This window comes from Eubalaena glacialis, chromosome 8, assembly GCF_028564815.1.
Source record: "Eubalaena glacialis isolate mEubGla1 chromosome 8, mEubGla1.1.hap2.+ XY, whole genome shotgun sequence".
Taxonomy (NCBI): Eukaryota; Metazoa; Chordata; class Mammalia; order Artiodactyla; family Balaenidae; genus Eubalaena; species Eubalaena glacialis.
In genome coordinates, this window is record NC_083723.1 from 82,500,054 (window position 1) to 82,525,313 (window position 25,260).

The 25,260-nt window shown below is 51.2% G+C and overlaps 1 protein-coding gene across 4 annotated transcripts in view; it reads left to right on the top strand.

Moving 5' to 3' along the window:
- ADCYAP1R1 (ADCYAP receptor type I) overlaps positions 1 to 25,260 on the top strand; it is a 39,680-nt gene that overhangs the window by 4,095 nt on the left and 10,325 nt on the right. For 3 of the 4 annotated variants that reach the window (XM_061197888.1, XM_061197889.1, XM_061197886.1), the window contains exons 3-12: positions 9,067 to 9,174; positions 11,333 to 11,353; positions 12,604 to 12,645; positions 14,969 to 15,078; positions 15,718 to 15,815; positions 16,294 to 16,426; positions 17,274 to 17,427; positions 17,858 to 17,918; positions 18,556 to 18,625; positions 22,409 to 22,500. In XM_061197888.1, coding sequence (XP_061053871.1) covers positions 9,067 to 9,174; positions 11,333 to 11,353; positions 12,604 to 12,645; positions 14,969 to 15,078; positions 15,718 to 15,815; positions 16,294 to 16,426; positions 17,274 to 17,427; positions 17,858 to 17,918; positions 18,556 to 18,625; positions 22,409 to 22,500 — 889 coding nt within the window. The remainder of the gene's footprint in view (positions 1 to 9,066; positions 9,175 to 11,332; positions 11,354 to 12,603; positions 12,646 to 14,968; positions 15,079 to 15,717; positions 15,816 to 16,293; positions 16,427 to 17,273; positions 17,428 to 17,857; positions 17,919 to 18,555; positions 18,626 to 22,408; positions 22,501 to 25,260) is intronic. The other variant, XM_061197887.1, reaches the window with a different exon arrangement.

A 25,260-nucleotide genomic window follows, 5' to 3' on the forward strand; every position in this document is an offset into this window, starting at 1 on the left:
GAGAACTTAAAGATGCTGATGGCCAGGCCCTCCCCACACCAGCGTGATTGGCATTTGGACAGGGGGACTTGTTGAGAGCACGTGTTAAAAGCCTCCCGAGGATTCTAAAGTGTATCCAAGTTTGAGAGCCACTGGGTTGGCCAGAGAATAGCCTCCACCAGGGTGCTTATGTCAACTTGGGCCAGAGAGCAGCCCCCAGTGACCAGGCAAACCCGGCTGGGAGCCAAGAGTCCAATCTGACTATAAGCAAGAATCAGCATTATGGTATTAATATCTGTGCTTGGGGTGAAATGAGAGAGGCCAGCCCTCCTGCTGTACCCCTTCTCTGCGCCTCCCCTGCCCGTTCTGTCCCAAGCACATGCACCATGCACAGAACGCTGGCCAGGGGTCAGCCGATGTCCCGGAAACACACTTGAAAAAGAAAATCTGTCAGCTTGTTCCGGTGACTGTGAGTGTGTATTCACAGCAATGCTTGTATATATATTTTTATGTATATATATATATATAACTTGTATGTCCCCATGATCTTTTAAATCCCATAAAGTGAGTGCATTGGAATGAAGACACTGATCTATTAGAGGGGAGGTGTGTCTGTGGCATGTACGTGTGGTTGGGGGGATGGTGAGGGGTTCCCAGGAGGGCACCTGCATCCCCTCAAATCCATATCCCTCACTGATCCTGGGACCTCCACCGCAAAGAGAACGTGGGACCATAATGCATATAGGGGCCTTCAGAATGGAAGCCGAGGGACAGAGGTATGCTGGGGAGGGGCACCGGAGCTCAGCAGGCAGCTGAAAGGGGTAGAAAATATAGGTAAGATAGTGGAGGGTGAAAGCAAGCTTTCTGACTGGGTGGTTTTGTCCACAGCATCCCTGGTGGGTTTTGAAGATGTTTATTGGGACCGTTGTTGAGGTGATATATTTAGTGGTTTTGTCCCTCATTCCAAACTCCTGAATGCTAAACAGAACTTGAGACAGCACCAAGTCCGGCTGTATCATGTGACGCACGGAGAGGCTGAGGCCAGAGTTGGGTGTCGCTGGCCAAGTCACACCGAGGGCCAGAGCCAGCTCTGGGACAGGACCCAGGTCTGCTGTCCCAGCCAGGGAGGGCCCTCTGTGCTGCAGTGCTCTTGTGCCCAGAGAGAAGCAGAAAGGACTCCTGTGCGTGGGAACCAGTGCGTCCTCTCTGGAGCGTCCCCAGACCCACACAGGGCACAGGCACTGCCTGCTGGGCTGGCCGCTTTGTTCTCTCGGCTCAGCCCGGCCAGCCTGCCTGCCCAGGGTGAGTCCTGCCAGCACGTCCTCTTTGTGGGACTGCGGGCTTGCATCAGTCTGGAGGCCTTCCCTGCATCTAAGTGGGCTGGTCAGGTGTGGTCCTCCTTGGGGGTCCCACGCCCCATACTCTGGAGAAGATGGAAGAGGGAGGCCTGAAGCGGCCTTGGCAGGGGCAGGAGGGAAGTGGCTTGGAGGAGAGACAAGAAAGCCTGCTCATCGCTATTCTGACCCAGCCTCTGAGGCCTGTCCAGGGTAAAGAGTGTGTATCCTAGCCCCCAGCTCCACCCTCACCAGAAGAGAGGCCTGGAGGAGGGCGGGGGAACCACTGCAAGGCTGGGCCCAGGCTCCCCATCCTCGGAGCACGATCAGCTTCTTGTCTGTGCCTCCCAGCTGCTCTGAGAACGAACAGACCCCCAGCGTGGGGAGGGGGCGGGGTCTGTAGGAACCCTCCCTCTGTGGAACTCACTCCCCAAATCTGACAAAGGGTTCTGTTTCTGTCCAAACCTGTTTTTCTTTGGTCCGTAGTTCTCAGGCTTAAGCCTGTATCAGAACCTCCTGGATGGCTTGTTAAAACCCAGATTACTGGGCCCAGCCCCAGTTTCTGACTCAGTGGATTTGATGGGGCCCGAGTGTCTGTATCTCTGGCAAGCTTCCGGTGGCGCTCCTGCTCTGGGGTCCGCACTTTGAGAACCACTGACTTCCAGAGGGGAGGGCTGCATCTCTAGTCCTTCCTCCACTCCCTCAGCACGGAATTCACAGCTGGTCCTCATTTTATGGATCAGAAACATTGGCTGTAAAGTAAATTTCAGTAAATTGAATCATTTTTTACCTGTGAATCGCATGCCGAAATGAGGGGCTTGTTCTAACAATACCAAGGCATCCTCAGGCAGCTTCTCAAAGAGAGGACTGCGCCTTTGTTTGAGTCCCCTTGGCGCCCCTGGTCTCATGAGTTTTGAACACTGTGTGGAACTGGACAGAATCATCACCATGACAACCCGAGATTAGCTCCTTATTTTGTTCCAGTCGGGGCTAATGGCTCTTGCGTTCTCTCTCCATTCAACCTGCCCAAGTGGTCTTTTCCCCTCCTGCTGTCACAAGGCACTGCCTCTCCTTGGCTGCTTTGTGTGTCAGCATCTTAGTGGGAGCAGCCCCGGAGAGTGTGCCCAGCATTCTCCCCCCGAGCGGGAATCCCCCGGTGCCTGAATTCCTCCCATCAAGTCCCATAGAGGCTTTCGGCGGGACAGACTGAGCCAGGAGGGCACAGGCAGGCTTCGTGTAGAATTGGGGCACAAGGGGGGTAGATCGGAAGGCTTGGGGTGTCAGAGTGGAGAGTTCTCCCAGGGAAGAGGGCTGGTTCTTATTTCCTCTGCACGGGGAAGAAGAGGACAGGAACTTTCTCAACCCCGCAGCCGTGTCTGATGCACTTGACCACCTCCTCCTTGAAGCAGGCTTTCCTGCTGCTGTGTCACCAGCGTCTTCTGGTTTTCCTTGTATTTCTGGCCACCCCTCCTGAGTCTTCTTTGCCGGCTCCTCTTCTGAGTGGTGGCATCTCTTCTGTTGGGGCCAGGCCCGAGTCTCTTCTCTTTTTTTCTTCTCAAATCTACGCCCTCTCACTGGACATATCATCCGGGTCCACGGCCCTACAGAGCATCCCTGTGCCGACCACTTCCCATTCTCTTCCTCTAGTTCCAACTTCCCCGCTGAACGCCAGAAATTTGTCTAACTGCCTATTTGAAATCTAGCTTCACTTGGCGCTTCGCATCATCTCAAACTAAACATACCCCAGATAACACTCTTGAGTTCCAGCTTGCCGATTCCCTCCACCACTTGCTTCTCATCCAGCCCTCCCCACTGTGGCGAGTGGCTCAGCTAGCCAGCCATCTAGACACTCAAACCCAGGTGCCATCCTTGGCCCCTCTCTCCCGTTCCATGCATCAGTCATGGTAGCCTAGACCATGCTGCGGTAACAAATGAACCTTAACATCTCAGAGACGTAGCACCATAACATTTCTTGCTTGCACACGTCACCAGCCAGCGTGGTCAGAAGAGGTGGGAGGTGGAGTTCGACTCTGCCCGGTCCTTCAGAGATCCAGGCTCCTTTCATCTCGCAACACTGCCACCCTCGATATGCGGCCTCCAGGGATGCTGCAGAGAGGCGAGAGAGAGAGAGAAAGGGTATGGAGTCTGTGAGGGATGTTTTTGAGACCTGTTCATCACTTCCCCCCACTTCCCATGGGTGAGCACTCACTCACAACGCTCCCTGGCACACTCACCGGCTGGGTCCAGCCAGTGTGTCACCAAGTCCTGTCAGTCCTGCCTACAGACTCTCCTACACAGAACTCCTTTCTACCTTGGCTGCCATGGCTCCTAATCGAGCCCCACCACCCTCCTCTGGACTGCTGCCATATCCTGACAGACATGTCTCCATGTTTGCTTTCCTGCTCTTGAAATATATTACCTTCCCACACAGCTGAATCAGATCACGTGACTGCGTCTTCAAACCCATCTGTGGGAGGCAGAATAATGCCCTCACCAAAGATGCCCATGTCCTAATCCCCAAAGCCTGTGAATGTGTTGCCTTACATGACAAAAGGGACTTGGCAGGTATAATTAAGATGGAGCAAGTAGCCTGGATTATTCAGGTGGATCCAGTGTAGTCACAAGCGTCCTTATAGGTGACAGGAGGCAGCAGGAGGGTAAGAGGAGAGAGCTTTGAGGATGCTATGCTACTGGCTTGGAAGATGGAGAGAGTGGCCGCAGGTCAAGGGATGTGGGTGGCCTCCTGAACCTGGAAAAGACAAGGAAACAGATTCTCCTCTAGAGCCTCCAGAAGGAATGCTGACAACTTGACTTTGGCCCAGTGAGACTTCTGACCTCCAGAACTGTAAGATAAGAAATTGTGTCATTTTAAGCCACCAAGTTTGCTTTGTTATAGCAGCAACAGGAAAGTAATACACCATCCAAGGTCTTCTCAGCATTTGGCATTAAATCCAAACTCATTCCCATGACCACAGGGTATGAGCCCTGTGCGGGCACAGACCAGGGGGGTTTATTCACCCCAGTTTTGCTCTTCAGTGTCTGACTTGTAACAGGCACTTAATATTTCTTGAATAAATGAGTGAAGAAGAGGGAAGGGAAGGGGAAAGAGAAGACACAAAAAAGGTAAAAGGAGAAGGGGGGCGGGGGAGAAAAGGCATCTTGAAATCTTCTAGCCTCAACAGAACTAAGCTTTGTTGGGACTGGAGTCTGGAGCAGATGGGGAAAGAGAAACTGGATGTGTTTTGTGGGCGTGGAAGGAAAATGAGTTGCTGTCCTTAGTTAGAAAAACCCAAGGCACTCTCAGGAGCCCAAATCCCATCCTCATCTCCCTGGAAAATGTTCCTGGGAGGATTCAGCTCCAGGGCTCCTGAGGCCAGAGCAGACCCCATCAAGAACAGGAGAGGAGACAGACCCCACCTCTCTTCCTGTGTGGGTCAGGCCAGGAGGTGATAACTACAGGAGAAATGTGCACAGGGCATCCTGGGAAGCCCCGAGATGGTGACCTGCGTCTCCTATGACCCCAGTGATGCAGGCCAGAGAGGTGTGTGGATGGCTGAAAGCTCCTGATGGGGTCAGGGACATTGTCCCGTAAAGCAAAACTGTTTCACAGCATTTCTGACACCAAATGTGTGGGTTTTTCATACCAAGCAATTCTCCAGTTTTCTACGGATACCCACTGGATGTCCCTACAATTTAATTCAAATCTGACACTAACTACCTGGAGTTAGCACAGACCCAACAGGTTAAGGGTCAGCTTCAGGAGACTGCGCCCCCATTTCAGATGCCAATTGCAAGTCGTGGGTCCCCAGGTTACCCACACTTCAGTCTATCTTGGCTATAAATCAGGAGTTCCCATGGCCTCCTCCTCAGGCTCCATAATTTGCTATAATGGCTCACAGAACTCAGGGGAACACATTTACCAGTTTACTATAAAAGATGTTATAAAGGATATAAATGACCAGCCAGATGAAGAGGTACATAGGGTGAGGTCCAGAAGGATCCCAAGTGCGGGAGCTTCTGTCTCTGTGGAGTTTGGAGTGTGCCACCTTCCTGGCACATGGATGTGTTCACCAACACAGAGGCTCTCCAGATCCCATTGTTTAGGGGATGTTCCATTATGTAGGCATGATTGATTAAATCATTGGCCATTGGTGATTAACTCGATTTCCCACCCCTCTCCCCTCCCCCAAGGTTGAGAGGTGGGGCTGAAAATTCCAATTCACTAATCACATAGTTGGTTCCTCTGGGGATCAGCCCCAATCCTCCAAGAGTCATTTCATTAGCATACACTCAGATATGGCTGAAAGGGGCTTATGAGTAACAAAAGATGCTCCTCTGACACCATCACTCAGGATGTTACCAGGGTTTTAGGAGCTCTGTGCCAGGAATCTGCGATGAAGGCCAAATGCATAATTCTTGTTATATCACAATATCATAGTCTCCTAAACCCAGACACTGGGATTGGGCCCTGGAGTTATGGGTTCTAGTTTCAGGCTTCATACCTGCCCTGGTGCTACAGGAATTGCCCCTAGGATCCTTAGTCTATGGAGGGGACTCAGGCTAGGAACCAGGAGGGCTTCCAGAGTGTGGCAGGCCACAGGGCAGGGTGAAGGGACCTTGGCAGATGCCCCTTTGAGGATGTCTGTCCTGGCAGTGGGGCCAGGGAAGGCAGCCCCAGCCTCCCAGCCATCCTTCTGGGCCCCAGCATATCCTGAGTCAATCTCTTCCCTATTTGAGTTCTAATCACTCAGAGTTGGGAGTCCCCTCAGAGATACCCAGCCCTTGCTGTGCACAGAGGGAAACTGAATCAGGACAGGGGGGATGGAGACTTACCAGAATCATGCAGTGAGCCCTTGGCAGAAGGTCTGGGACTTCCCTGGTGGTCCAGTAGTTGGGACTCTGCGCTTCCAATGCAGAGGGCACGGGTTTGATCCCCATGCGTGCCACGCGGTACGGCCAAAAATAAATAAATAAATAAACTTAAAAAAGAAAACAAGTCTGTGGCTGCCCTGCAGGTGTGGAGGGGACACCCTGCCCTTCCCCCCCCCGCCCTCAAATGCAAACTTCTCAAATTTGTTTTTTCGACCTCTGTAGCCCTGGGCCTGATGGGCCCTGGCACACTGTAGGTGCTCAGTGAATAGTTGTTAAGAGGATGGATCCCTGCCTTGCCTCCACACGTCTGACCTCCAACCTGGGAGCCCCTCCCCATTGTGCCATCCCCACCTGAGCCCTGTGTCCCTCCCTGCCCCTCGGCCCTTGTGACTGTGTTCGCTCGCTCTATAACGAGTCCTAGGCCTTAGGAACGTCAGCTGGCAGAAGCAGCTGGCCGTGCCAGGGCCTAATGTTCCACATTAAGGGAACATCTGTTGACTGGGGCTCCCAGGGCATGGGACAGACACGGCCACGCTCCATGGCCATTCCACGGTCAACACGGGCCATGGCGGCCAAAGATGTACTGTTAGGCCTCTTTCAAGGATATGTTGTCGTAACCAGCCACGTGCAGGTTGGAGTCCTGCTGTGATGGGTGGACAGGAGCCATCAGTGACAGACCTGGGACCCATCTCCCTTCATGTGGCCCCAGCATCCTCATCTTCTTGGTTTGTTGTCCTCAGAGCTTTCTATGATGCTTCTGTCTCCCAAACTCAGGCATTCTGGGAGCAGGATACTATAGGCTAATGTGACTGGGTGTGAATTCTAAAGTAACCAGGTCTGAGTTCTGAGAGATAGGGTTTTCTGCACCTGGAAGCTTTGGGCGCCTTCTGGTCCAAACAGGACCGGAAAGTCAGTCATGGACCCCAACAGAGAGGCTGTGAGCTCACGAGGCCCGCCCCGGGCCCCCATCCACGCCCAGTGCCTGCCCAGCACCTGCCTGGGCTTCCTCTGTGTCTGTCAGTGGCCCTCCACTGGCCTTTCTTCTCACCTGGTAGGGCTGTGTTTCATCTCTCTTTCTTAGGAGAATGATCCCCAGGGACACCTAATTGAAATAATGAAATTAATGGTAATAACAACGGCGAGCATGCATTGAGTGAGCCCGCCGTTCTTCTGCGAGCTTTACATGTATGAACTCATTAGTCCTCCTAGCAGTCCTGTAGGGTGGGGACAAGCGCTGGCTGTCCCATACATGGCAGAGAAGCCCTCCCAAGGCCTTATTATAGACCGCTCAGCAGGATGTGGTCCCTTTTCTGAAAGTCTGTACTCTGCCGTTAGACACACCACACTGCTGCCTCCCTTCTCTGCCTTTGCCCCCCTGTCATGATTACATCTCTGCCCGCCTGGAAAATGTGGGGTTCCATGCTCGTCTCACATCACGTCCTTTCCCTGGGTGAGCTCTCATCCCAGGGCCTCACCCATGCCCCACATGCCAGAGTGAGAAGCAAGGGCCAGGCCTTAGGAACCACGTTAAGGAGCTGAGGTGATAGGACCACTGGATGGCGCTCACTGGGGGTGGCGGCTGTGTGACCCAGCCACATCTTCCTTTGGAAGAGCTCACGGTCACAGCTCTGTGCGGTTGAGTGAGGAGACCCCTGGGGAGGCTGTAACCATGGTCCCAGTGAAAGGTGGTCAGCCCTTAGCTAGGTGGGAGTGCAAGGATGGAGAGTACGGCGTGGATTCCACAAATATTCGGAGGTCAAACCAGCAGGACTTGGTGACCAATCGGCTATGGAGCATGAAGGAGAAGGAGACAAAGCAAGAGTGACTCCAGGGTTCCGGCTGGGGCTGAGACAGGAAATCGGGTTTTGTAGGAGACGCTGAGTTGAGTCTTGGACACGCTGTGTGTGGATTGTCTTGGGCCTTTCAAGGTGGGGATATCCAGCAGGCCCCTAGGCATGGAAGGCAGCCCCCATGTTGTGCAGGAGTCAGGGTTGGGAGTTGTCTGTGTAGTTCTATCCTGAAGTCCTTGGGCCTGGTGGTCTCGTTCAAGGGCAGTGCGGCAAGGGGCCGAGGGCAGGGCAGACACGAGCCCCTGCATGCAGCTGGGGTGGGCAGGGTGGGGCCACTCAGTAAGGGCGGAGAGGTCAGTAAGGGCAAGAGGCCTCTCGGTGGAGAGGGGGGGCGGAGTCAGACGAGGGGGGAAGCGTGAAGGGGAGGTGAGGAGGTGGTGATGGGAGTACAGAGAACTCCACAGAGAGGCTGGCAAGGGCTGGAAGGAGAGCAGGCACAGGGGTCGGAGGGTCCACTGAGCCCCCCAGGTCTGAAAATCTGGTCGTCAAGCTCAACCTCTTCCTCCTTCTCACAAGCTTATGTCCAGTGAGTGACCCGTCTTGGCGATTCCTAAATAGCTCTGTTTGTCCTCGCTCTTCTCCAGCCCTCGGTGCTCGCCTGATCCGGGCGTGCCTCGCCACCACAGTGGCCTCTGAGGGGGTCCCTGCCTCCTGGCTCTCTGTGCTCTGAGCCCTTTCATAGTTCGGGGCCTGGGCTTTGCAGGCCTCTCCCCTCCTCCCCATCCCCCATCTGGCCAATTTGTGCTCCTCTTCAGGTCCCAGCTCCCATCTTCCTGCTCCAGGCCTGCCCTGAAAGGCGGTGGGCGACTGGGGGGGGAGGGCATGGAGCGGCATCCTCGGGCCAGACGGTTCCTGCCCCTCCCCTGAGGGAGAGGGAGGACCCACCGAGGAGGTCGATGTGAAGTGGGACCCCACTGTGATGTGGAGCCTGGGGACGTGGAAGAGCTCATGCAGGGTGATGTGTGCGTGTTACGTGTGTGTGTGTATGTGGGTGTCTGGATGCCCTCTCACCATGGTTCCCTTCCTCACAGGCTGCCCTGGGATGTGGGACAACATCACATGTTGGAAGCCTGCCCACGTGGGAGAGATGGTCCTCGTCAGTTGTCCTGAGCTCTTCCGAATCTTCAACCCAGACCAAGGTGGGTTCCCCCCGGGGGCCTCTTCAGGCCACTCTGGGTCCAGCCTGCTCCCCATATTCGGACCTCGGGCTTTTCTGAGAGACAAGCACCAGAGACATAGGGCGCCCTGCAGGCAGATATTTCTCATTCCAGAGCTCATGTGCTGGTGGGGAGATGAAATCATGGACCCTCGTGCACACAGGGACACAGAAGCACCCCTCAGACGTGGCAAGTCCATGTGGAGGTGCGTCGTTGTGGCTGGGCTCTCGAACTTGGACTCCATCGCTTAACCCAGCTGGGGACCTTGAGCAGGGCATTCACCCCTCTGTCCCCAATTTCCTAGTCTGTAGTCTGTCAAATGGGAATGTGGCATGGTGACTGGAGAACCAGGTGGAAGCTGCAGATGGAAGTCCCTTAGCGAGACTGGGCGTGTCTTAATGGTCAGTGGTAAGTGTTAGCTGATGTTATCACCATTATCACTCACTCAGAGAGGCCTGGGTGACCGCCTCTCCGTGGGGAGGGGTCTGAGGGGAAGGGGTTCTGGGGAGTCTCTCCTTTGAATGTGAGTCTGGTGGTCTCTCCAGGCCTGTTCCTGTCTTTGGTGGAGGCCTCGTGGACTCCTAAAGAAGGTTGGAAGCTGATGAGTCCACATTGACACTGGGAGGGGCCTGGAGCCAGACTGGCCCTCTACCCCAATCCTGGGGGTGTCACGGGAAGCAGGGTGGCAAGCTGAGGGGCGCTGAGTTGGGCTGGGTGGGGAGAGATGGCGGGGCTGGGCTCCAGGCCAGTGATGTACTGAGAACCACCCGTGGACCGCTGAGCCCTGGGTTGGGGCCTTGGTTTGAGGAGGACACAGGGTGGGGCTCCTGAGGAGATTAGAGAGTCTGAGACACGTGTGTGCGGCCATGCTCGGGCCCCTTGAGACCTAGGTCTCAGCTTCGTCCTTCACCTGCCTAAGGCTTCAGCCAGTGTCCTTCCAGAAGTGGAGAGTCTCCAAGCTCCACTTCACTACAGAATCCTGCCTGCCGCTGTCCCTAATGTGTGTGTGAGAGGCAGCGGCAAAGTCTTTCACACCTGTAAGTCCAGGAACCTAGACTGTGCCTGGAGGGGAAGGAGCTTTTGCAAGAGGTGGCGGAGGGAGGTAGTGGCATTGTATCGGGGTGCCAGGGCCCCACCTCTGCCTCCCCGCCCAGGACCAGAGGAGGCAGGGTCTAGCTGCACCCGAACCCCTGCCTCGCCTCCCCACAACTTCCCCTCCGGGGCGGGGCCTGTTAGCCACACCTCCCACCTCCAGAATCTCCAGCCAGCCCAGCAGGAGGGTGGCAGTTGAACTCTTCCATCTTGACAGCGTGGGGACTGGGTGTGACCCAGGGCAGGATGGGAAGTGCTGAAGCGAGAGGCACAGTATGAATGGTGGGACGTCAGGCGAGGTGGCAGCCTGCTGATTCAGCCCAGGTTCTAATTCATTCCTATAGAAACCGACTTAATCACTTCCTCCACTCATGTACTCCTTTCGTTCAGTCGTTTATTTAAAGTTGACGGAACAGCTACTCTGGGTCAGGTACCATGGCAGGACTACTTCTTTTCAACCACAAAGAAAGGTAAAATGAATCAACAGTAAAATAAAATTTTCTAAAGATAAACTTTCCTTCAGACTCTATGCCTCCCTCTGGCAATTGCACAATGAATGTGTTATTTACCCCTGCTTCTTAATGGTTCATTAAGGCAGGGCTTTTTAGCATCTCCATTCACAAAGCTGGATTAGTGAGACTTGCCTTAAATACTTAGAAAGCTGAAGGTGGCGTTTTTTCATTTTATTTCTTGGTTCCCAGGGCTGAATCTCATGCTTATTGTAATAGTTGTTGCTCTGCAGGCTATTGGAGAGACAGGAGCGTTGATCGCTCTCCTCCTTACACATGCCTCTGATATTTCTCTTTAACTGTGTCCTGTTCTCGAGGGAATCGTAGAAGTCTCCAGTGTCTGGTCCAGCCCCAGCTTGTAGTTCTCATGCCTCTGGCCACCCGCAGCAGAGCCTCTCTCCAGAGTCTGGGAGTGGGAAAGAGGAGGAAATCATCAGCAGGGCCCAGAGAGAGCAGACCTGACTTTAGCCCCCTTGCTCACCTCTGTGTTCTCTCTCTCTCTGTCTTTCTGTCTGTCTGTCTCTCTCTCTCTGTTTCAGTCTGGGAGACGGAAACCATCGGTAAGAGGAACCTTGGAGAGGACAGACTGCTGATCATCTGTCCATCTGTCCATCTTTCCATCCGGCAGGAGCCTGGCTCTGACTGCTGGGAGTGGGTGGTGGGGGGAATGAGAGGCTCATCAGGGGCTGGGTTCATCCCACCTCCCCCCCACCCCCTCCCTCCTTGGCCATCTGGAGGTGGGGGAGACACAGGAAGATGGAAGATGGAGCTCTTGGTCTCAGGGTGCTCATGAGCTTGTTTGGGAAGTTGACACTCGCCTGGGGAGGGGTTAGCGAACAAGCCCACCCGTGTGCATAGGCACGTGCATATGTACACATACAGGCCTGATTGTGTGAGTGAGCCCACATGTGGAGTTGGAATGTATGGCAAGCTCCAGAGTAGAAGAGACCTAACCAGGTGGCATTCAGGCAGAATAACGATGATGTCGGGAGGCTTCCTGGAGGAGGTGGCATGTCAGCTGAACCTTGAAAACAGAATTTTGAGAAGTAGAGGGGAAATTGGGGTTCACTGCTAACAGGAGATTCAGCCTAAAGAAAGGGTGGAGGTGGGAATAAAGAGTCAGGAGAGAAAGAGAAAGAATGTCTGAGGAGGAAGTCTTTGGAGTTCTGGGTTCCCTTTGATGGGAGTGGTTTGTGGGCTGAGATCGAGGGTTGAGCACCAAAGAAAAAATGCAAGCCCAGGACCCATATTGCTATTCTTTGCCCTTTTCTTGAAAAGACCCAGTTAATTAACTTATTTACAAAACAGAAATAGACTCACAGACATAGAAAACAAACTTATGGTTACCAAAGGGGATAGCGGAGGTGGGGGTGGAGATAAATTAGGAGTTTGGCATTAACATATACACACTACTTTATTTAAAATAGATAAACAACAAGGACCTACAAACAAAGAGGAAAGGCCCAGTTACCCTCTTCCAGTCCTCTCCCACTCCAGAGGCCCTCCCATCCTCCCGACAATGTCCCATTTCCACTCCCTGTGGTCCAGTGCGGAGAACTGAGTCATGGGCCACCATTAGCATCATAGAAATACAAAGCAAATGAGATGGCATTGGAAGGTGCAGTGTGTCAGACAGGTGTGTGTGGGTGCTCTGTGTGATGCAGCCTCTTGGCCAAGATCCCACCTCCCCCCAGCCCCCATCCTTCAGGCCAAGGGCAGCCTTGGCCTTCCACGGTACAGAGTAAGCAGTGGATAGCCCTGGCAAGCTGATGGCCAGGTGTCCCGACTCATGCTCACGCCTGTTTTGCAGGAGAGTTTGGTTTTGCTGACAGTAACTCCTTGGATCTCTCAGGTAAGGGATGAGCTGGGGTTTACCATGGGCTGGCTGGAGGGAGGGCATCTGCTAACCCGTGAACTTGGGGAACCCCTCCTTCCAGGCCGGTCTATGCCTCTCTGTGGCTGTGTGATCTTTGGCAGCTCGCTTTCCTTCTCTGATAAAGCTGTGGATTTTCTCCATGGAAATTTGCACGCAAGTGCTCAGACAGAGCACTGTGCATACAATTTCAGGGAAGCACAGATCTCAGAAAAGAGCTCCTTGGTTAAGTGGTCTCTGATAGCGTTGAACTCCCATATGTAGAACAGTGGTTCTCATGCTTTAAAAGTCACCTAGTGGGCTTGTTAAAGCAGATTCCTGGACCTCACTCCCAGAGTCTGATTTAGCAGGCCTGGGTGGGGCCTGAGAATGTGCATTTCTAGCCAGTCTCCCCGGTGATGCTGATGGGCTGGTCTGGGGAGGGCACCCACTTTGAGAACCGCTGCCCTAAGATTCTGTGCTCCCACAAAGTTGCTGGGGCAAAACAGCCTAGTGAAGTAGGTGCAGCCACTGCAGGGTGTTGACAATCTGGAGAGTACTACATCTTCCGGAGATTTCTATTGGAACAGTAGAGTGGCAGATTCATGGAATAGTTCTGAACAAAAAGGTTTATACTTTTCTGAGCCCACGCTGTATTATAAAAAGAGAAAGAAGGAAAATAAAAGAAAGGAAATGGCTTGTATCTCCAGGATACTTTTTTAAAAAAATGTTTTTCAAAGCGACTTCCCTTTCATCTTCCCACCACCCCGATGTGAGCAAAGCAGAGAGGAGACCCAGGGAAAGGGAGAGCTTGGCCAAGGCCGTGGTCCCCTAGGACGTGCAGACTTTCTGAAAGAAACATTCAGAGGGACTTGGAAAGAGGTTGCCAGTAGCAGCCTGAAACAGATTTGCTGGAAGAAGGAACCATTTGGCATCAAACTGTGGGACAGAAGTGAGCCCTTCTCTCCCTGGGCCTGCCAGATGTCCTTTTTGTCCTGGGTCATAAGACTCAGAATCTGAGCAGCGATGGAGACCAGTCTCCCCGCTCTGGGCAGAGCTCTCTTTATGGCAGGATAGCCCACCCTCCGCTGCTTCCCAGAGTCCCAGGAAGTGCGTTTCTGACTCCAGCCTAAAAAGAACTGGCCTTAGATCTTCCAACTCAACCAGCAGGACACGAGGTTGGAAAAGTGTAGGGGTCTCCTTTCTTGGCCTCTGCCCTTGCCCCCTTCCTGAGTGCCCCAGAGGTGGCCTTGGCCACAGAGGGGGGATTCTTCCAACAACATGGGTGTTGGAGCCTCTTTTATGCAGATGTCTCTTGTATACGATTTTCTGGCCCCTGAATCCTGAAAGGAAGAGCCAACCCCAGGTGTCCTAACACACCAGGTAAACTCCCAGGAAGCCAGTCTGGGAAGAGGGGTCAGTCTGGGGCCACACTCAGGGGCTGGGCTGGAGGCAGAGGTGGCTGCTGCCTTCTCCCTTCCCCCAGACATCCGTGGTTCACCTTTAGACAATCAGGAGCGGGGAAGATGAAATGAGCAATCATTAAAGGCCAAAAGGCACCCAGGTGGGGTGAAAACCAGACTGGACTCCACTCTGCAGCCAGCAAATGACTCCTGCCCGCTCTGGTGTCCTGCAAAATGGCCTTTAAAGTCAAGCAAAAGAAAATTAAAGTGTATTAGTGACAGGAAACAGACCTCTAAACCTGAAAAGGCAAAGTCTTTTTTTTTTTTAAGCCTAAATATGTATCTTAATAAGATCTGGTGCTAGGTTAATGGAGGTCTGGTCCTTGTTAATTAAGCAAGCCACATGTCCCCTTGACATGGGATATTGCAGCTGCTGGAAGGCCCAGAGCTCCCGGTAAAGGCATCACCTAGAGCTCCAGGTATGACGAGAACTCCTGCTGCACCACCACCTGAGGTGATTCCTGGGCCAGAATCTTTGGGCCTGGAATCTGCATTTGTGATCCCAGGTCATTCTTCTGCTCACTGAAGTTTGGCAAGTGCTGACCCAGGGCCTAGGGCAGGGGCTCAGGCCTTTCCCTAGGGAGGAGGAGGCTGGATTCGTTCTGGCTCAGTCCCCTCACCCCTTGTTTAGAGATCAGCTTGCACCTTGTCCTCCTACCCTCCTCGTCCTTTGTATAAAGGGTAAGCAATTACTACTTTCCCTTGGACAGTGGAGGATCTCATGAACCTTCAGCTGCCATGCTTCTCGGATGGGCATGTGGATCTCCAGGAATTCCCACTTAAGAAGTAATCTTCGATTAAGAATTTTGGAACCCTTTTAAATCATTTCTGTGGCTCGCTGAGTTTTTGTTCTGCTGCAGGCATGAGGGTGGTGAGCCGGAACTGCACAGAGGATGGATGGTCGGAGCCGTTCCCTCATTATTTCGATGCTTGTGGGTTTGATGAGTACGAGTCTGAGACCGGGGACCAGGTGAGTGTCTGCTCCTCACCTGGAGGTGGAGGGATGAGGCTGAGGAGGTGGGTGGAAGGGTGTGTCTACCAGAGGCCTTGACTCCTGGTGGACGTGCAGAAGCTCCGGTGCCCAGGCAGCATTCATGAGCACCGGCTGCGTAGCCTGCTGCGTGAGAGGGCAGGACTTTCATTCGCTCATTCTGGGCTGAGAAACAACTGGTTTGCTGCTTGAGCTCCTCTGGCCCCCAGCCCAGGTCCTCCACCTCCCTAGCTACTCTTTCAGGATACACAGACTTTCTGTGGCCCGGCCATTGAAGGGTTAATGTGGGGCCCAGCAGGGGGCCTCCTGGCTCCTCCTCCAGGATGAGGCTGGGCCCCGTTCTGGCTGGTCGGTGCTCCTGCACTCTGCCAGCACTCAGCTTTTGCACAGTGCCGACCCTGCAGAGGGAGGAGGTGGCTCGGGGGTGCTGGGGGCTGGGGGTGTCGGGGTGGTGGAGGAACTGATGGGGGAGTGGAGGAGAGGCCATCAACAAGACAAGAGAGGAAGGAGGAGCTGGGCAGCAGGCCCTGGCCTGGGAGATCGGATGCAGTTCCGTGGGGGCCGGGGGCCGGGGGCAGGCCCCATGTGGAGCCCTGCGTGTCCTGTGCTCTGCTCCAGGATTATTACTACCTGTCGGTGAAGGCCCTGTACACAGTTGGCTACAGCACGTCCCTCGTCACCCTCACCACTGCCATGGTTATCCTGTGTCGTTTCCGGTGAGACCCTGGGCAGCATTCGAGCGAGCGCGGCCCACCCCAGCTCAGAGCCCTTGCTCCATCCCTCCCACCTCCCACTCCTTCCCTGGATGTCAGCTCTGGAAGTCCCTTGGAAGGCATTTCCCCCACCCCTAGGATAAGAGATGGGAAACTTGATCCCAGAGAGGGCAACTGACTTGTCCAGGGCCACACAGCAAGGAAGACCCTGGGCAGGAGACCTACATTCCTCATTTTATCTTCCTGGTCTAGATAAAGAGAGGTCACAGGAGGGAGGTCATGGAGTAGTGGGGCCAGGTGGCAGGGGCCTGGGAGTGAGCGAGGGTTTAGAGTCTAGGTGGGAAGAAGGGGGTGGTCTAGGTGGAGGACCCCCTTGAGACAAAGCTGTGGAGTCGGCCCAAAGCAGACACCGAGATGGAGGGTGGAAGGCTGTGGAGTTCCTTACTTCAAAGCCTTTTGCTTCCCTGGCCCGCTGGTGTAGGAAGCTGCACTGCACCCGAAACTTCATCCATATGAACCTCTTTGTGTCGTTCATGCTGAGGGCCATCTCCGTCTTCATCAAAGACTGGATCCTCTACGCTGAGCAGGACAGCAACCACTGCTTCATCTCCACTGTGAGTGCGCGGAGCCCTGCCAGGATGGGCTCTGCCTGCGACGCCCTGCCGTCCAGGTGTTTTCCTGCAGGTTAAGGCATCGACCCCAGTGAACACGGAAACCCAGGAATGACCGTGTGGTTACTAGCAGCCAGTGAGACCCCAGCGTGATTTCACTTCCTGTCCCTTGGCCTCTGTGTGTCCTTGGCAGAGCAGTTGAGGAAGGTCGGGTGGAAATGTCAAGTCCCACTTGACTAGGTTCAGAGAGAGGGCTGGCTTGGCCGGGGGTCGTTTAACCCAAGATGGAGCCAAGGGGCTGGTTGGCTGGGGTTCCCTCCAGACCACCTCCCCAGTTCTGATATATTTGGAGGTAAGCAGAAAAGATAGGCTTTGATGGGGCAGGATGGAAAGAATAGCCCAGAGCACAAGACCTTGACCTGAAAGAGCTCACTTGGAGGGGGATCTGTGAGATATCCAGGGGGCCAGGGGTATTCCCCTAACCTATGTGATGCCTGAAACCTTTATTTTACCAAGGAGGCTCCTGCAGGGTCCTCCTTACTCGCCTCTCCTGTGGGGACTGGGGACGGGACGGGAAAGTCAGGGAGAATGAGCCTGGGGAGAAAAGGGGGTTCCATGTTTTCTGACCTGTGCAGAGCTGCCTCCATGGCAACTTCAACTCAGACTCATAGGATGCTGCAGTTTTAAACTCTGAATCCAGGAATGTTGAGTCTTTCAGACCCACGGGGTGTTTAAGCCTGAGCATGCTTCAGCTGAAGGGCCCTCAGTATCCTCTCTGGTCCTGCTGGGCTGGATTTTCAGGGTTCAGTGGGGACTCGTGCCACCCTCCCCCTCCTCACTCTCCCTGCAGGTGGAATGCAAGGCTGTGATGGTTTTCTTCCACTACTGTGTCGTATCCAACTACTTCTGGTTGTTCATTGAGGGCCTGTACCTCTTCACCCTGCTGGTGGAGACCTTCTTCCCCGAGAGGAGATACTTCTACTGGTACATCATCATTGGCTGGGGTAGGTCACTGGCTGTCGCCCAGACAGGTTCAGGCCTCATGGCCAGGGACGTCCTTGGTCCTGCCGTCCGGGAACGTCAGGTCAGGAGGGAGGCACTGCCCTGCCTCGCAGCTGATGGCACACTCCCGGTTCTTGGATCCTTTCTTGCTCTTCTTGTAGAAAGCCCACTGTCTGATGGAGGGGATATGCTCAAGAGTCCTCCTGAGAGGCGAGGTAGCCCAGGGTTTGGGAGAGACATGGACTCCCAGGAGGCCTGGGTGTGAGGGACAGTTAGGGTCCCCAGGACTCCAGGTCTGAGAGGGAGACATGCCCCATGGGTCGGGACCCCACCTCTGAGGGGTTCATTGGCCCCCAGAAGCCCCAAGTCTGAGGGGGACACTGGGCCTATTGGTTTTCCAGTTAGCACGGGGCTCCTTTTCTTGCTCTCCAGGGACCCCAACTGTGTGTGTGTCCGTGTGGGCTGTGCTGAGGCTCTACTTCGATGACACAGGGTGAGTACATGCCCAAGAGCGAGGGCCGGAGCCCCAAGTAGGCTCTTACAGATGGTTGTCAGCGGCTGTCCTGATTTCCCATTAACTGTCTCAGACAAACCATCCAATGCTGGGCATGGCTGCACCCCCAGCCCTGGGCAGTGACTGTGCCCTGACCCCACTGCAGGTGGACCCACCCAGCCACATCTCAGCCGGGACTCAATGAGGGAATGTGCAAGGTTTCAGAGTCCTGCTCTGCTTCTGGGCCCAACTCTGAGTGGCTCTTCTCCTTTTAGGGAGGGGAGGAGGAATATCAAGGGTGAGGTCGCATCCCCCAGAGCCCTAGGTCTGAGGGGGGAACATTGCCCTTGCCCAGGAGCCCATTGGTGCCCTCACTCCTGGGCTCCAATCCCTGCCTTGACAGGGGAGCAGAGGGAAGGACCAAGGCAACTTGAACCAGTGCTGGGCTTGGGTGTGCAGCCCGCCTGAGAGCTCTCCTTCCAGCCAGAGAGCTGGAAGGAAGGAGAGCTCTCCTTCCTTCCAGAGCTGCAGGAGGGGCTGGCTGGGAGGAGATGATGATGCCCTTGCATCCCTTCCAGCCAGCCAGGAGAAATGATGCCCCCAAGCATCATCTCTCTTCTTTCTGTCTGTCTTGCAGCTGCTGGGATATGAATGACAACACGGCTCTGTGGTGGGTGATCAAAGCCCCTGTGGTTGGCTCCATAATGGTGAGTGTCCTTGGGACAAGAAGCAGGGAAGAAACAGAGGCCTGGGCTGAAAGGCAGGGGAGGAGGAGAAATAAAGAGGTCACCACACAAAGCAACCTCCCGTGGCTGTGTTATATTCTTCAAAAAGGACGCACAGGTTATTTAGCTCTTCCTCTAGTGTTGGACATTTATCTTCACCCCATTTTCCCTCATTATGCAAGATGCTACTAGGAACGGTTCTGTGCATAGTTTTGAAAACGTGTGAATATTTCTTTAGAATTAATCCCTAGAAGTAGAATTGCTGGGTCACAAAGGGTATTCCCATATCATTGTCTGCACTTGTAATTTCAATCATTTAAATTTTTGCACAGCCTTGTGGGAGATGATGGTAGCTTATTGTTTTAATGTGCATTTCTCCACATTGCTAGTGCAGCAGAGCATTTTTTTCAAATATTTATTGACAATTTGTTTTTATTCTGGTTATTATCTATTCTTTGCTCATTTTTCTAGTCCAGTTGTTATCTTTCTTACTGTTCGATAGATAGTAATGCTTCATCTGCTATACATGTTGTAAGTATACTTCCAAGATTGCATAATTTTATATAGTCAAACCGTCAGGCTTTCTCATCATGAATTCTGAGCCTTACTTCTCGTTTATGGAAGTCTTTCCCAACCTTAAGATATAAAAGTATTCTTAATTGTTTTATAACAATTTTGTAGATTGCATTATTACATGTATGCCTTTAATCCATCTGAAATTTTATTTCTCTGTCTGATCTGAAATGATATCTAACCTAATTTTTTTTCAATGGGTGGACATCCACCCTCTCAGTTCTTTTTATTGAATAGGTTCTTCTTTCTCTATTATGTAGAAATGCCACTTTATCGTAAACACTCAATGTACTCTACTTGTATTTAGTTCCAGACTTCCTACTCCATGTTACTAATCTATTTGGCTGTTCCTGTGGCAAGTTACTGTAAACTGGCAGCATGTTTTGATATCTGGTGTGCTCATATCCGCTTCCTTATTTTTTTCCCCTTCCAAACTTTCTCGCACATTTACTTTTTCAGATGGACTTTCAAAATTGTCAAGTTGCAAATTTGTCAAGTTGCAAAAAAAGCTGGTTGAGATTTTTATAGGAACTCCATTGAATTTATAAACAAATTTAGAGAAGTGGTTTTCTTAAAATATTGAGTCTTCCTTTCCAAGAATATGGCATGATTCTCCATTTATTCAGTCTTTCTCATAGAGTCATTTTTGACAGTTTTTTTTTAGTTGTCTTGTTAGCTTTCCTTTTATGGTGTCTTTCATTTTGTGCTCGTCTTGTGTCTAGGAATCATTCTTTCGTTATATTTTCTAGTGCGTGTATTTGTGCTGGGACTTAGGGAAGCTACTAGTTTTTGTGTATTTTTTTCTTTTCTTGGTTACCTTTTGAAGCTCTTTTATTGGTTCTTATCCATTTTCAGTCGGTTCTTATGGAAAATTACATGATCTATAAATGGAAATACTCTTTACTTTTCATTTCCAATATTTATACTGTTTATTCCTTGGTTTCTTTGAGGATGGTGTTTGCTATAGTTTGGGGCAGTTGCCTTCACTGAATTAGGAAAGTTTCTATTCCTAGCTTGTTTTAGTGTTTATTTTTTAAAAATCAGGAATAGGTGTTGAATTTTATCAAATGTGTTTTGGAGACATTAATTGATCATTCCCTTAGTGATGGACATTTATAATATTCCAGTTTATCTTCATGATGAACAATGTTGTGGTGGATATATTTGTGCATACTCTTGAGTTATGTGTGAATATGCTTTAGAGTAAATCCCAGGAGTGGAATTTCTGGGACAAAGGATGTAAACATTTAACATTTTCATGGATATCAAATTGCCCTCCACAGGCAGAGTACGAAAGTGCTCATTTCTTATGTTTTTGTTGATGTTTCCATTACTGAACTGTTCACCAATCTTATGTGGGATAAAGGTAGTTCGTTGTTTTAATCTGTTAATGTAACAAATATTAGATTTTTTTTTGCATTCCTGACATAAAACCTTTATGACCGTGATCTGTTTGTTCTTTTAATGCACTGCTAAATTCTATTAATATTTTGTTTATAGTTTTTACATTGTTCTTTGTAAGTTCTCTGGTTTTAGGTGTGTGTGTGTGCATGCGTGTGTGTGCACGCACACACTTTCTGTCCTTGTCTAGGTTTTGTACTAGAGTTTTGTTAGCCTCATAGGTAATTTGGGAGGTTTTCTCTCTATAAGCTTTTAAATAATGAAGTAGTGTGTAAATTACATTCTCCCTAAAGGTATTATGACACTGGCCAGTAAAATTATCTGGGCTGGTGCCTTTTAATGCATACATCTTTGAGTACTTTTTAAATTTCTCCTGAGGTCATTGCTGTATTCTGATTTTCTACATCTTGATTTAATTTTATTAATTTATATTTTCCCATTTTGTTTGATTTTTTTCCTCGTGATGATTTAAAATATTCTATACATCTGTTGTCCTCTTTCTCATCCCTAAATGTGTTTAATTGCATTTTCTCCTTTTGGACTAACATATGCAGTTAACAGTATTTACTGTGCTAAATTCCGGGTACTGATTAGACACTGAGCATGCAGTCGAAAGCAGGACTGACATCCTGCCCTCTGGAGGATGCTTTACCATTCTACTTGATCTGTGAAAACAAGCAGAGCAAAACCAAAAAATTTTATTTTTATCTATCAAGTCTACTTTTTTTTTTTTCCCAAAGAGATTGGAGTTTATTTATTTATTTATTTTTGGCTGTGTTGGGTCTTTGTTTCTGTACGAGGGCTTTCTCTAGTTGCGGCAAGCGGGGGCCACTCTTCATCACGGTGCACGGGCCTCACTATCGCGCGCGGCCTCTCTTGTTGCGGAGCACAAGCTCCAGACGCGCAGGCTCAGTAGTTGTGGCTCACGGGCCTAGTTGCTCCGCGGCATGTGGGATCTTCCCAGACCAGGGCTCGAACCCGTGTCCCCTGCATTGGCAGGCAGATTCTCAACCACTGCGCCACCAGGGAAGCCCTGTATTTCTTTAATGAATTTTTATCTTTAACTTCTTTCTTGTATAACTTAAATTTGTGGTACTCTTTCCCTAGATTTTGATTTGAATGGTTAAGTATTTTATTTTCAATATTTATTATTTTTTCTTAAGTTAGTGTTAGGCTCTACATTTTCTCCTTGAGTGCTGCTTTGCTACAGCCAGATGTTGCTGTGTAGTCACCTTGTTTCTTTTTATTTGCTCCCCTCCCTCCTCCTTTCTCACCATACACACAGCTTCCCACTTTGTTTAGAGAGCTTTTGTCTGAAGGTAAATGCTATTGCTATTCCCAGGCAGTCCTTTAATTAATAATGCTTATGGTTGTCCATTCTGGTTTTCCATATTCAATGACTCTGGACTTGGAGTTTCTCCAGAGGACAGCTCTCACCTCTGCGATAGCCTCTTCTCTGGTTGGCATTGTAGTTTTTCCATCACCCTGACACTGTTTGCTCTTTCTTTTCCAGAAATTGCTCCCTTTTCTGGCTCACTCATGATAATCTTTGCTATTTCTCAGTACTCTTATGGAATTCTTCATCTCTGTCTTCTGTCATTTCAGTGATATGGAGGGAGGCTGGGGGGTGAATGAGTGTTCTCATGCTGCCATCTTAGATTATAAGCCTAGCTGGGATCTTGACTGGATGGGAGGAGGGCCCTGTTGGGGGAATAACAGACAGTGCAGAGGCAGGGGTGTGGAAAGTCTTTGCTCAGAATCATTTTCATCTGTTTTTTCTTTGCTTTTCAGGTTAACTTTGTGCTCTTCATCGGCATCATTGTCATCCTTGTGCAGAAACTTCAGTCTCCAGACATGGGAGGCAATGAGTCCAGCATCTACTTGTAAGTACCATTAGGTGAATGCCATGGTCAAGTCCAACAGCTGTATGGGCCCTGCACACAAGACACAGGAGGAAAAGGCCTGGGTGTCGCTGACAGGGTACCCTAGCATGGGCATTGGAAAGAATTCTTTTGGGTTAAAGTACCTTTAAAATATAGTTGCCCACCTCTCCTTCAGCCATCTTCCATCTCATCCTTCTTGCTTTGTGGTCAGGAGCATGACCAGCTGGGTGTGTGTGCTGTGGAGGCACTTCCGGCCCCGGGGAGGCAGGTTGGTCCCCTGTGATTGGCTGGAGGGGCCAGATAGGCACAGGGAATCTGAGGACAGTCTCTGCCGTGGAAGCCGTATGTGTTGTGTCCTCAGTTTAAGAAGAGAGCAGGTTAGAAGGAGCTGAAGTGCTCTCATGGCACCAGAAGGGGCTGGTCCAGCCTCCATCAGAGGCTGCAACCTGGGGCTCAGAACCTTGATGGCTGCCCAGTGGACAAGTGGGACAGCAGAGAGACTCCAGCAGAGGGCTCCGCCACCCTGCCATTCTCCCGGAGAGAGGGAGAGGCAGGAACTGCTCAGGGACCAGCGCCAGATCCTTCCCTCAGGCTCCTTGAGGCTTCCCCAGGTCAGTGGAGATTGCCTTGGTCTCTGTTCAGCCTGAGTACCTCTCCTGTGGCAGCCCTTCCGCTGGGGGCAGGGATTAGCCTAGGGCCTGGCTCCGTCAGGCTTGTTTCTCCCCGCGTGTAGGATGATTACATTGACCGCCCCTCCCCTCCTTCTTTTGGCTCTCCATTTATTGTCCTTTATTTTTTCATGTTTTGGCAAATGTTTACCAACCTTTCCTTATACGTGTATGTTGTGTAGCTGAAAATTGTTCATCCACGTAAGTCATAAACTCTTGGAGGTCCTGCCCTGAGGGGCTGGTAGGGCCAGCTGTCTGCAAGTAACTGCCCTGGAGAGATCATTCCTGCCTTCGTCCCCAGGAGCCACAAAACAGGGCCCCGCCACTCCCCTCACCTTTTCTGGTCCAGTGTCAGAAACCACGTCCTTAAGTCTGGCCTGCTTATCCTGCTTGAGGGTGGCTTGGTTCCCCCGCCAGCAGTCATCTCGGACCTCTGAAGCTGGTGGGTAGCAAAGTCGGCCTTGTCTCTCCTTTGCACTCTAAGCAACCATGGTTCCCCCAGCTCCCGCCCCACCTTGCTTCCTGGTAGGATCTGTTTCTTCTTCTGAGGTCCCTGGGACTCTCCTCTGGGGCCTCTCCTAGCTTCCCCTCACTCTGCCTGTGCAGGGACACACATGGTGGCTCAGCTGCAGCCTGAGTAAGGACACTCTACTGACCCCCGGACATACTTTACCGGCTTGGACATCCCGCCCCAGGCAGCAAGAACCCCAGGGTCTAGAGGGAGGGAAGTGTGGAGCCAGGGTTTTCAAGGTAAATTGTAGACTGGGAGCTGTAGAGTCTTGTCAGGCCTTCCTAATGCATAGATAAGAACCATCTGTAATTAGCACAGGGTTTATACATTTAAGTACAAACGTTTAAAGAACCAGCTGCAGGCATGCCTCGTTTTATCACGCTTCACTTTACTGTGCTTCGCAGATATTGCTTTCATTACAAATTAAAGGTTTGTGACAACCCTGTGTTGAACAAGTCTCTCAGCCCCATTTTTCCAATAGCATTTGCTCACTTCGTGTCTCTGCATCACATTTTGGTAATTCTCGCAATATTTCAAACTTTTTCATTATTATAGTTGTTGTGGTCTGTGATCAGTGATCTTTGTTACTACTATGACTCACTGAAGGCTCAGATGATGAGCATTTTTTAGCAATGAAGTGTTTTCAAATTAAGGTATGTACATTTGTTTTTTAGACATTATGCTATTGCACACTTAACAGACTACAGGATAGTGTAAACATAACCCTTATATGCACTGGGAAACCACAAAATTGATGTGAGTTGCTTTATTGCGATATTCGCTTTATTGCGATATTCGCTTTATTGCTGTGGTCTGGAACTGAAGCCACAATATCTCAGGGGTATGGCTGTAGTTGGTTTACTTTTATCATGTAAAAAATCCCCCTCAAGTCTCAGCAAATTTTTTTTTTAGAGAAATCTAAACTTGTGCTCGTCTCAAGCCCCAAAGATTAAACCTCAGGTGGATGTGGTCTGCAAGCCAGGTGGGAAGGCTGACACAGGACAAGGGATCAGCTTGATCCCATTAAATGCAGCAACATGTTTGAGTGTTTCCAGGGTCAAGGAGACCCTACTGGCGAAAGTGAGGGACATTCAAAGTGGCCATGCTGCTAAGAACTGCAGAGCATTTAAAAACACTTGCCATTCAGTACATGCACGTTTAATGCCCACACAGCAAATCTGGATTAAATATAATCCCCATTTTACAGCCAAGAGAACTAGTTATCAGTGAAGTTAGATGAATCCAGCAGGAGAGAGTGAAGCCATAGCCACAATGCAGGAAGACCCTTGACTTCAAACTTGACTGCACCATCATTTCTACCCTCAAAGACTTTACAGGCAAGAAGATAGTGTTAAACAAGGCTTCCTGGAAGAAGAGGCCCCAGTGGGTTCCAGCCTTGTAAAAAACTGCCCCACCTGGAGTGCTTTGAGCTGGGAGGTATCTGCTGCAGGTGGGGAGGGGGATAGACAATGGGGGGGATTAAAAAAGGGACATGACATGGTAGGAGAGGGAGATTTCGGGGCTGCGTCCGAGTCCCCTTAGGTCAACAGAGTTATGTGTTGGGCTGATATCCCTTCACAT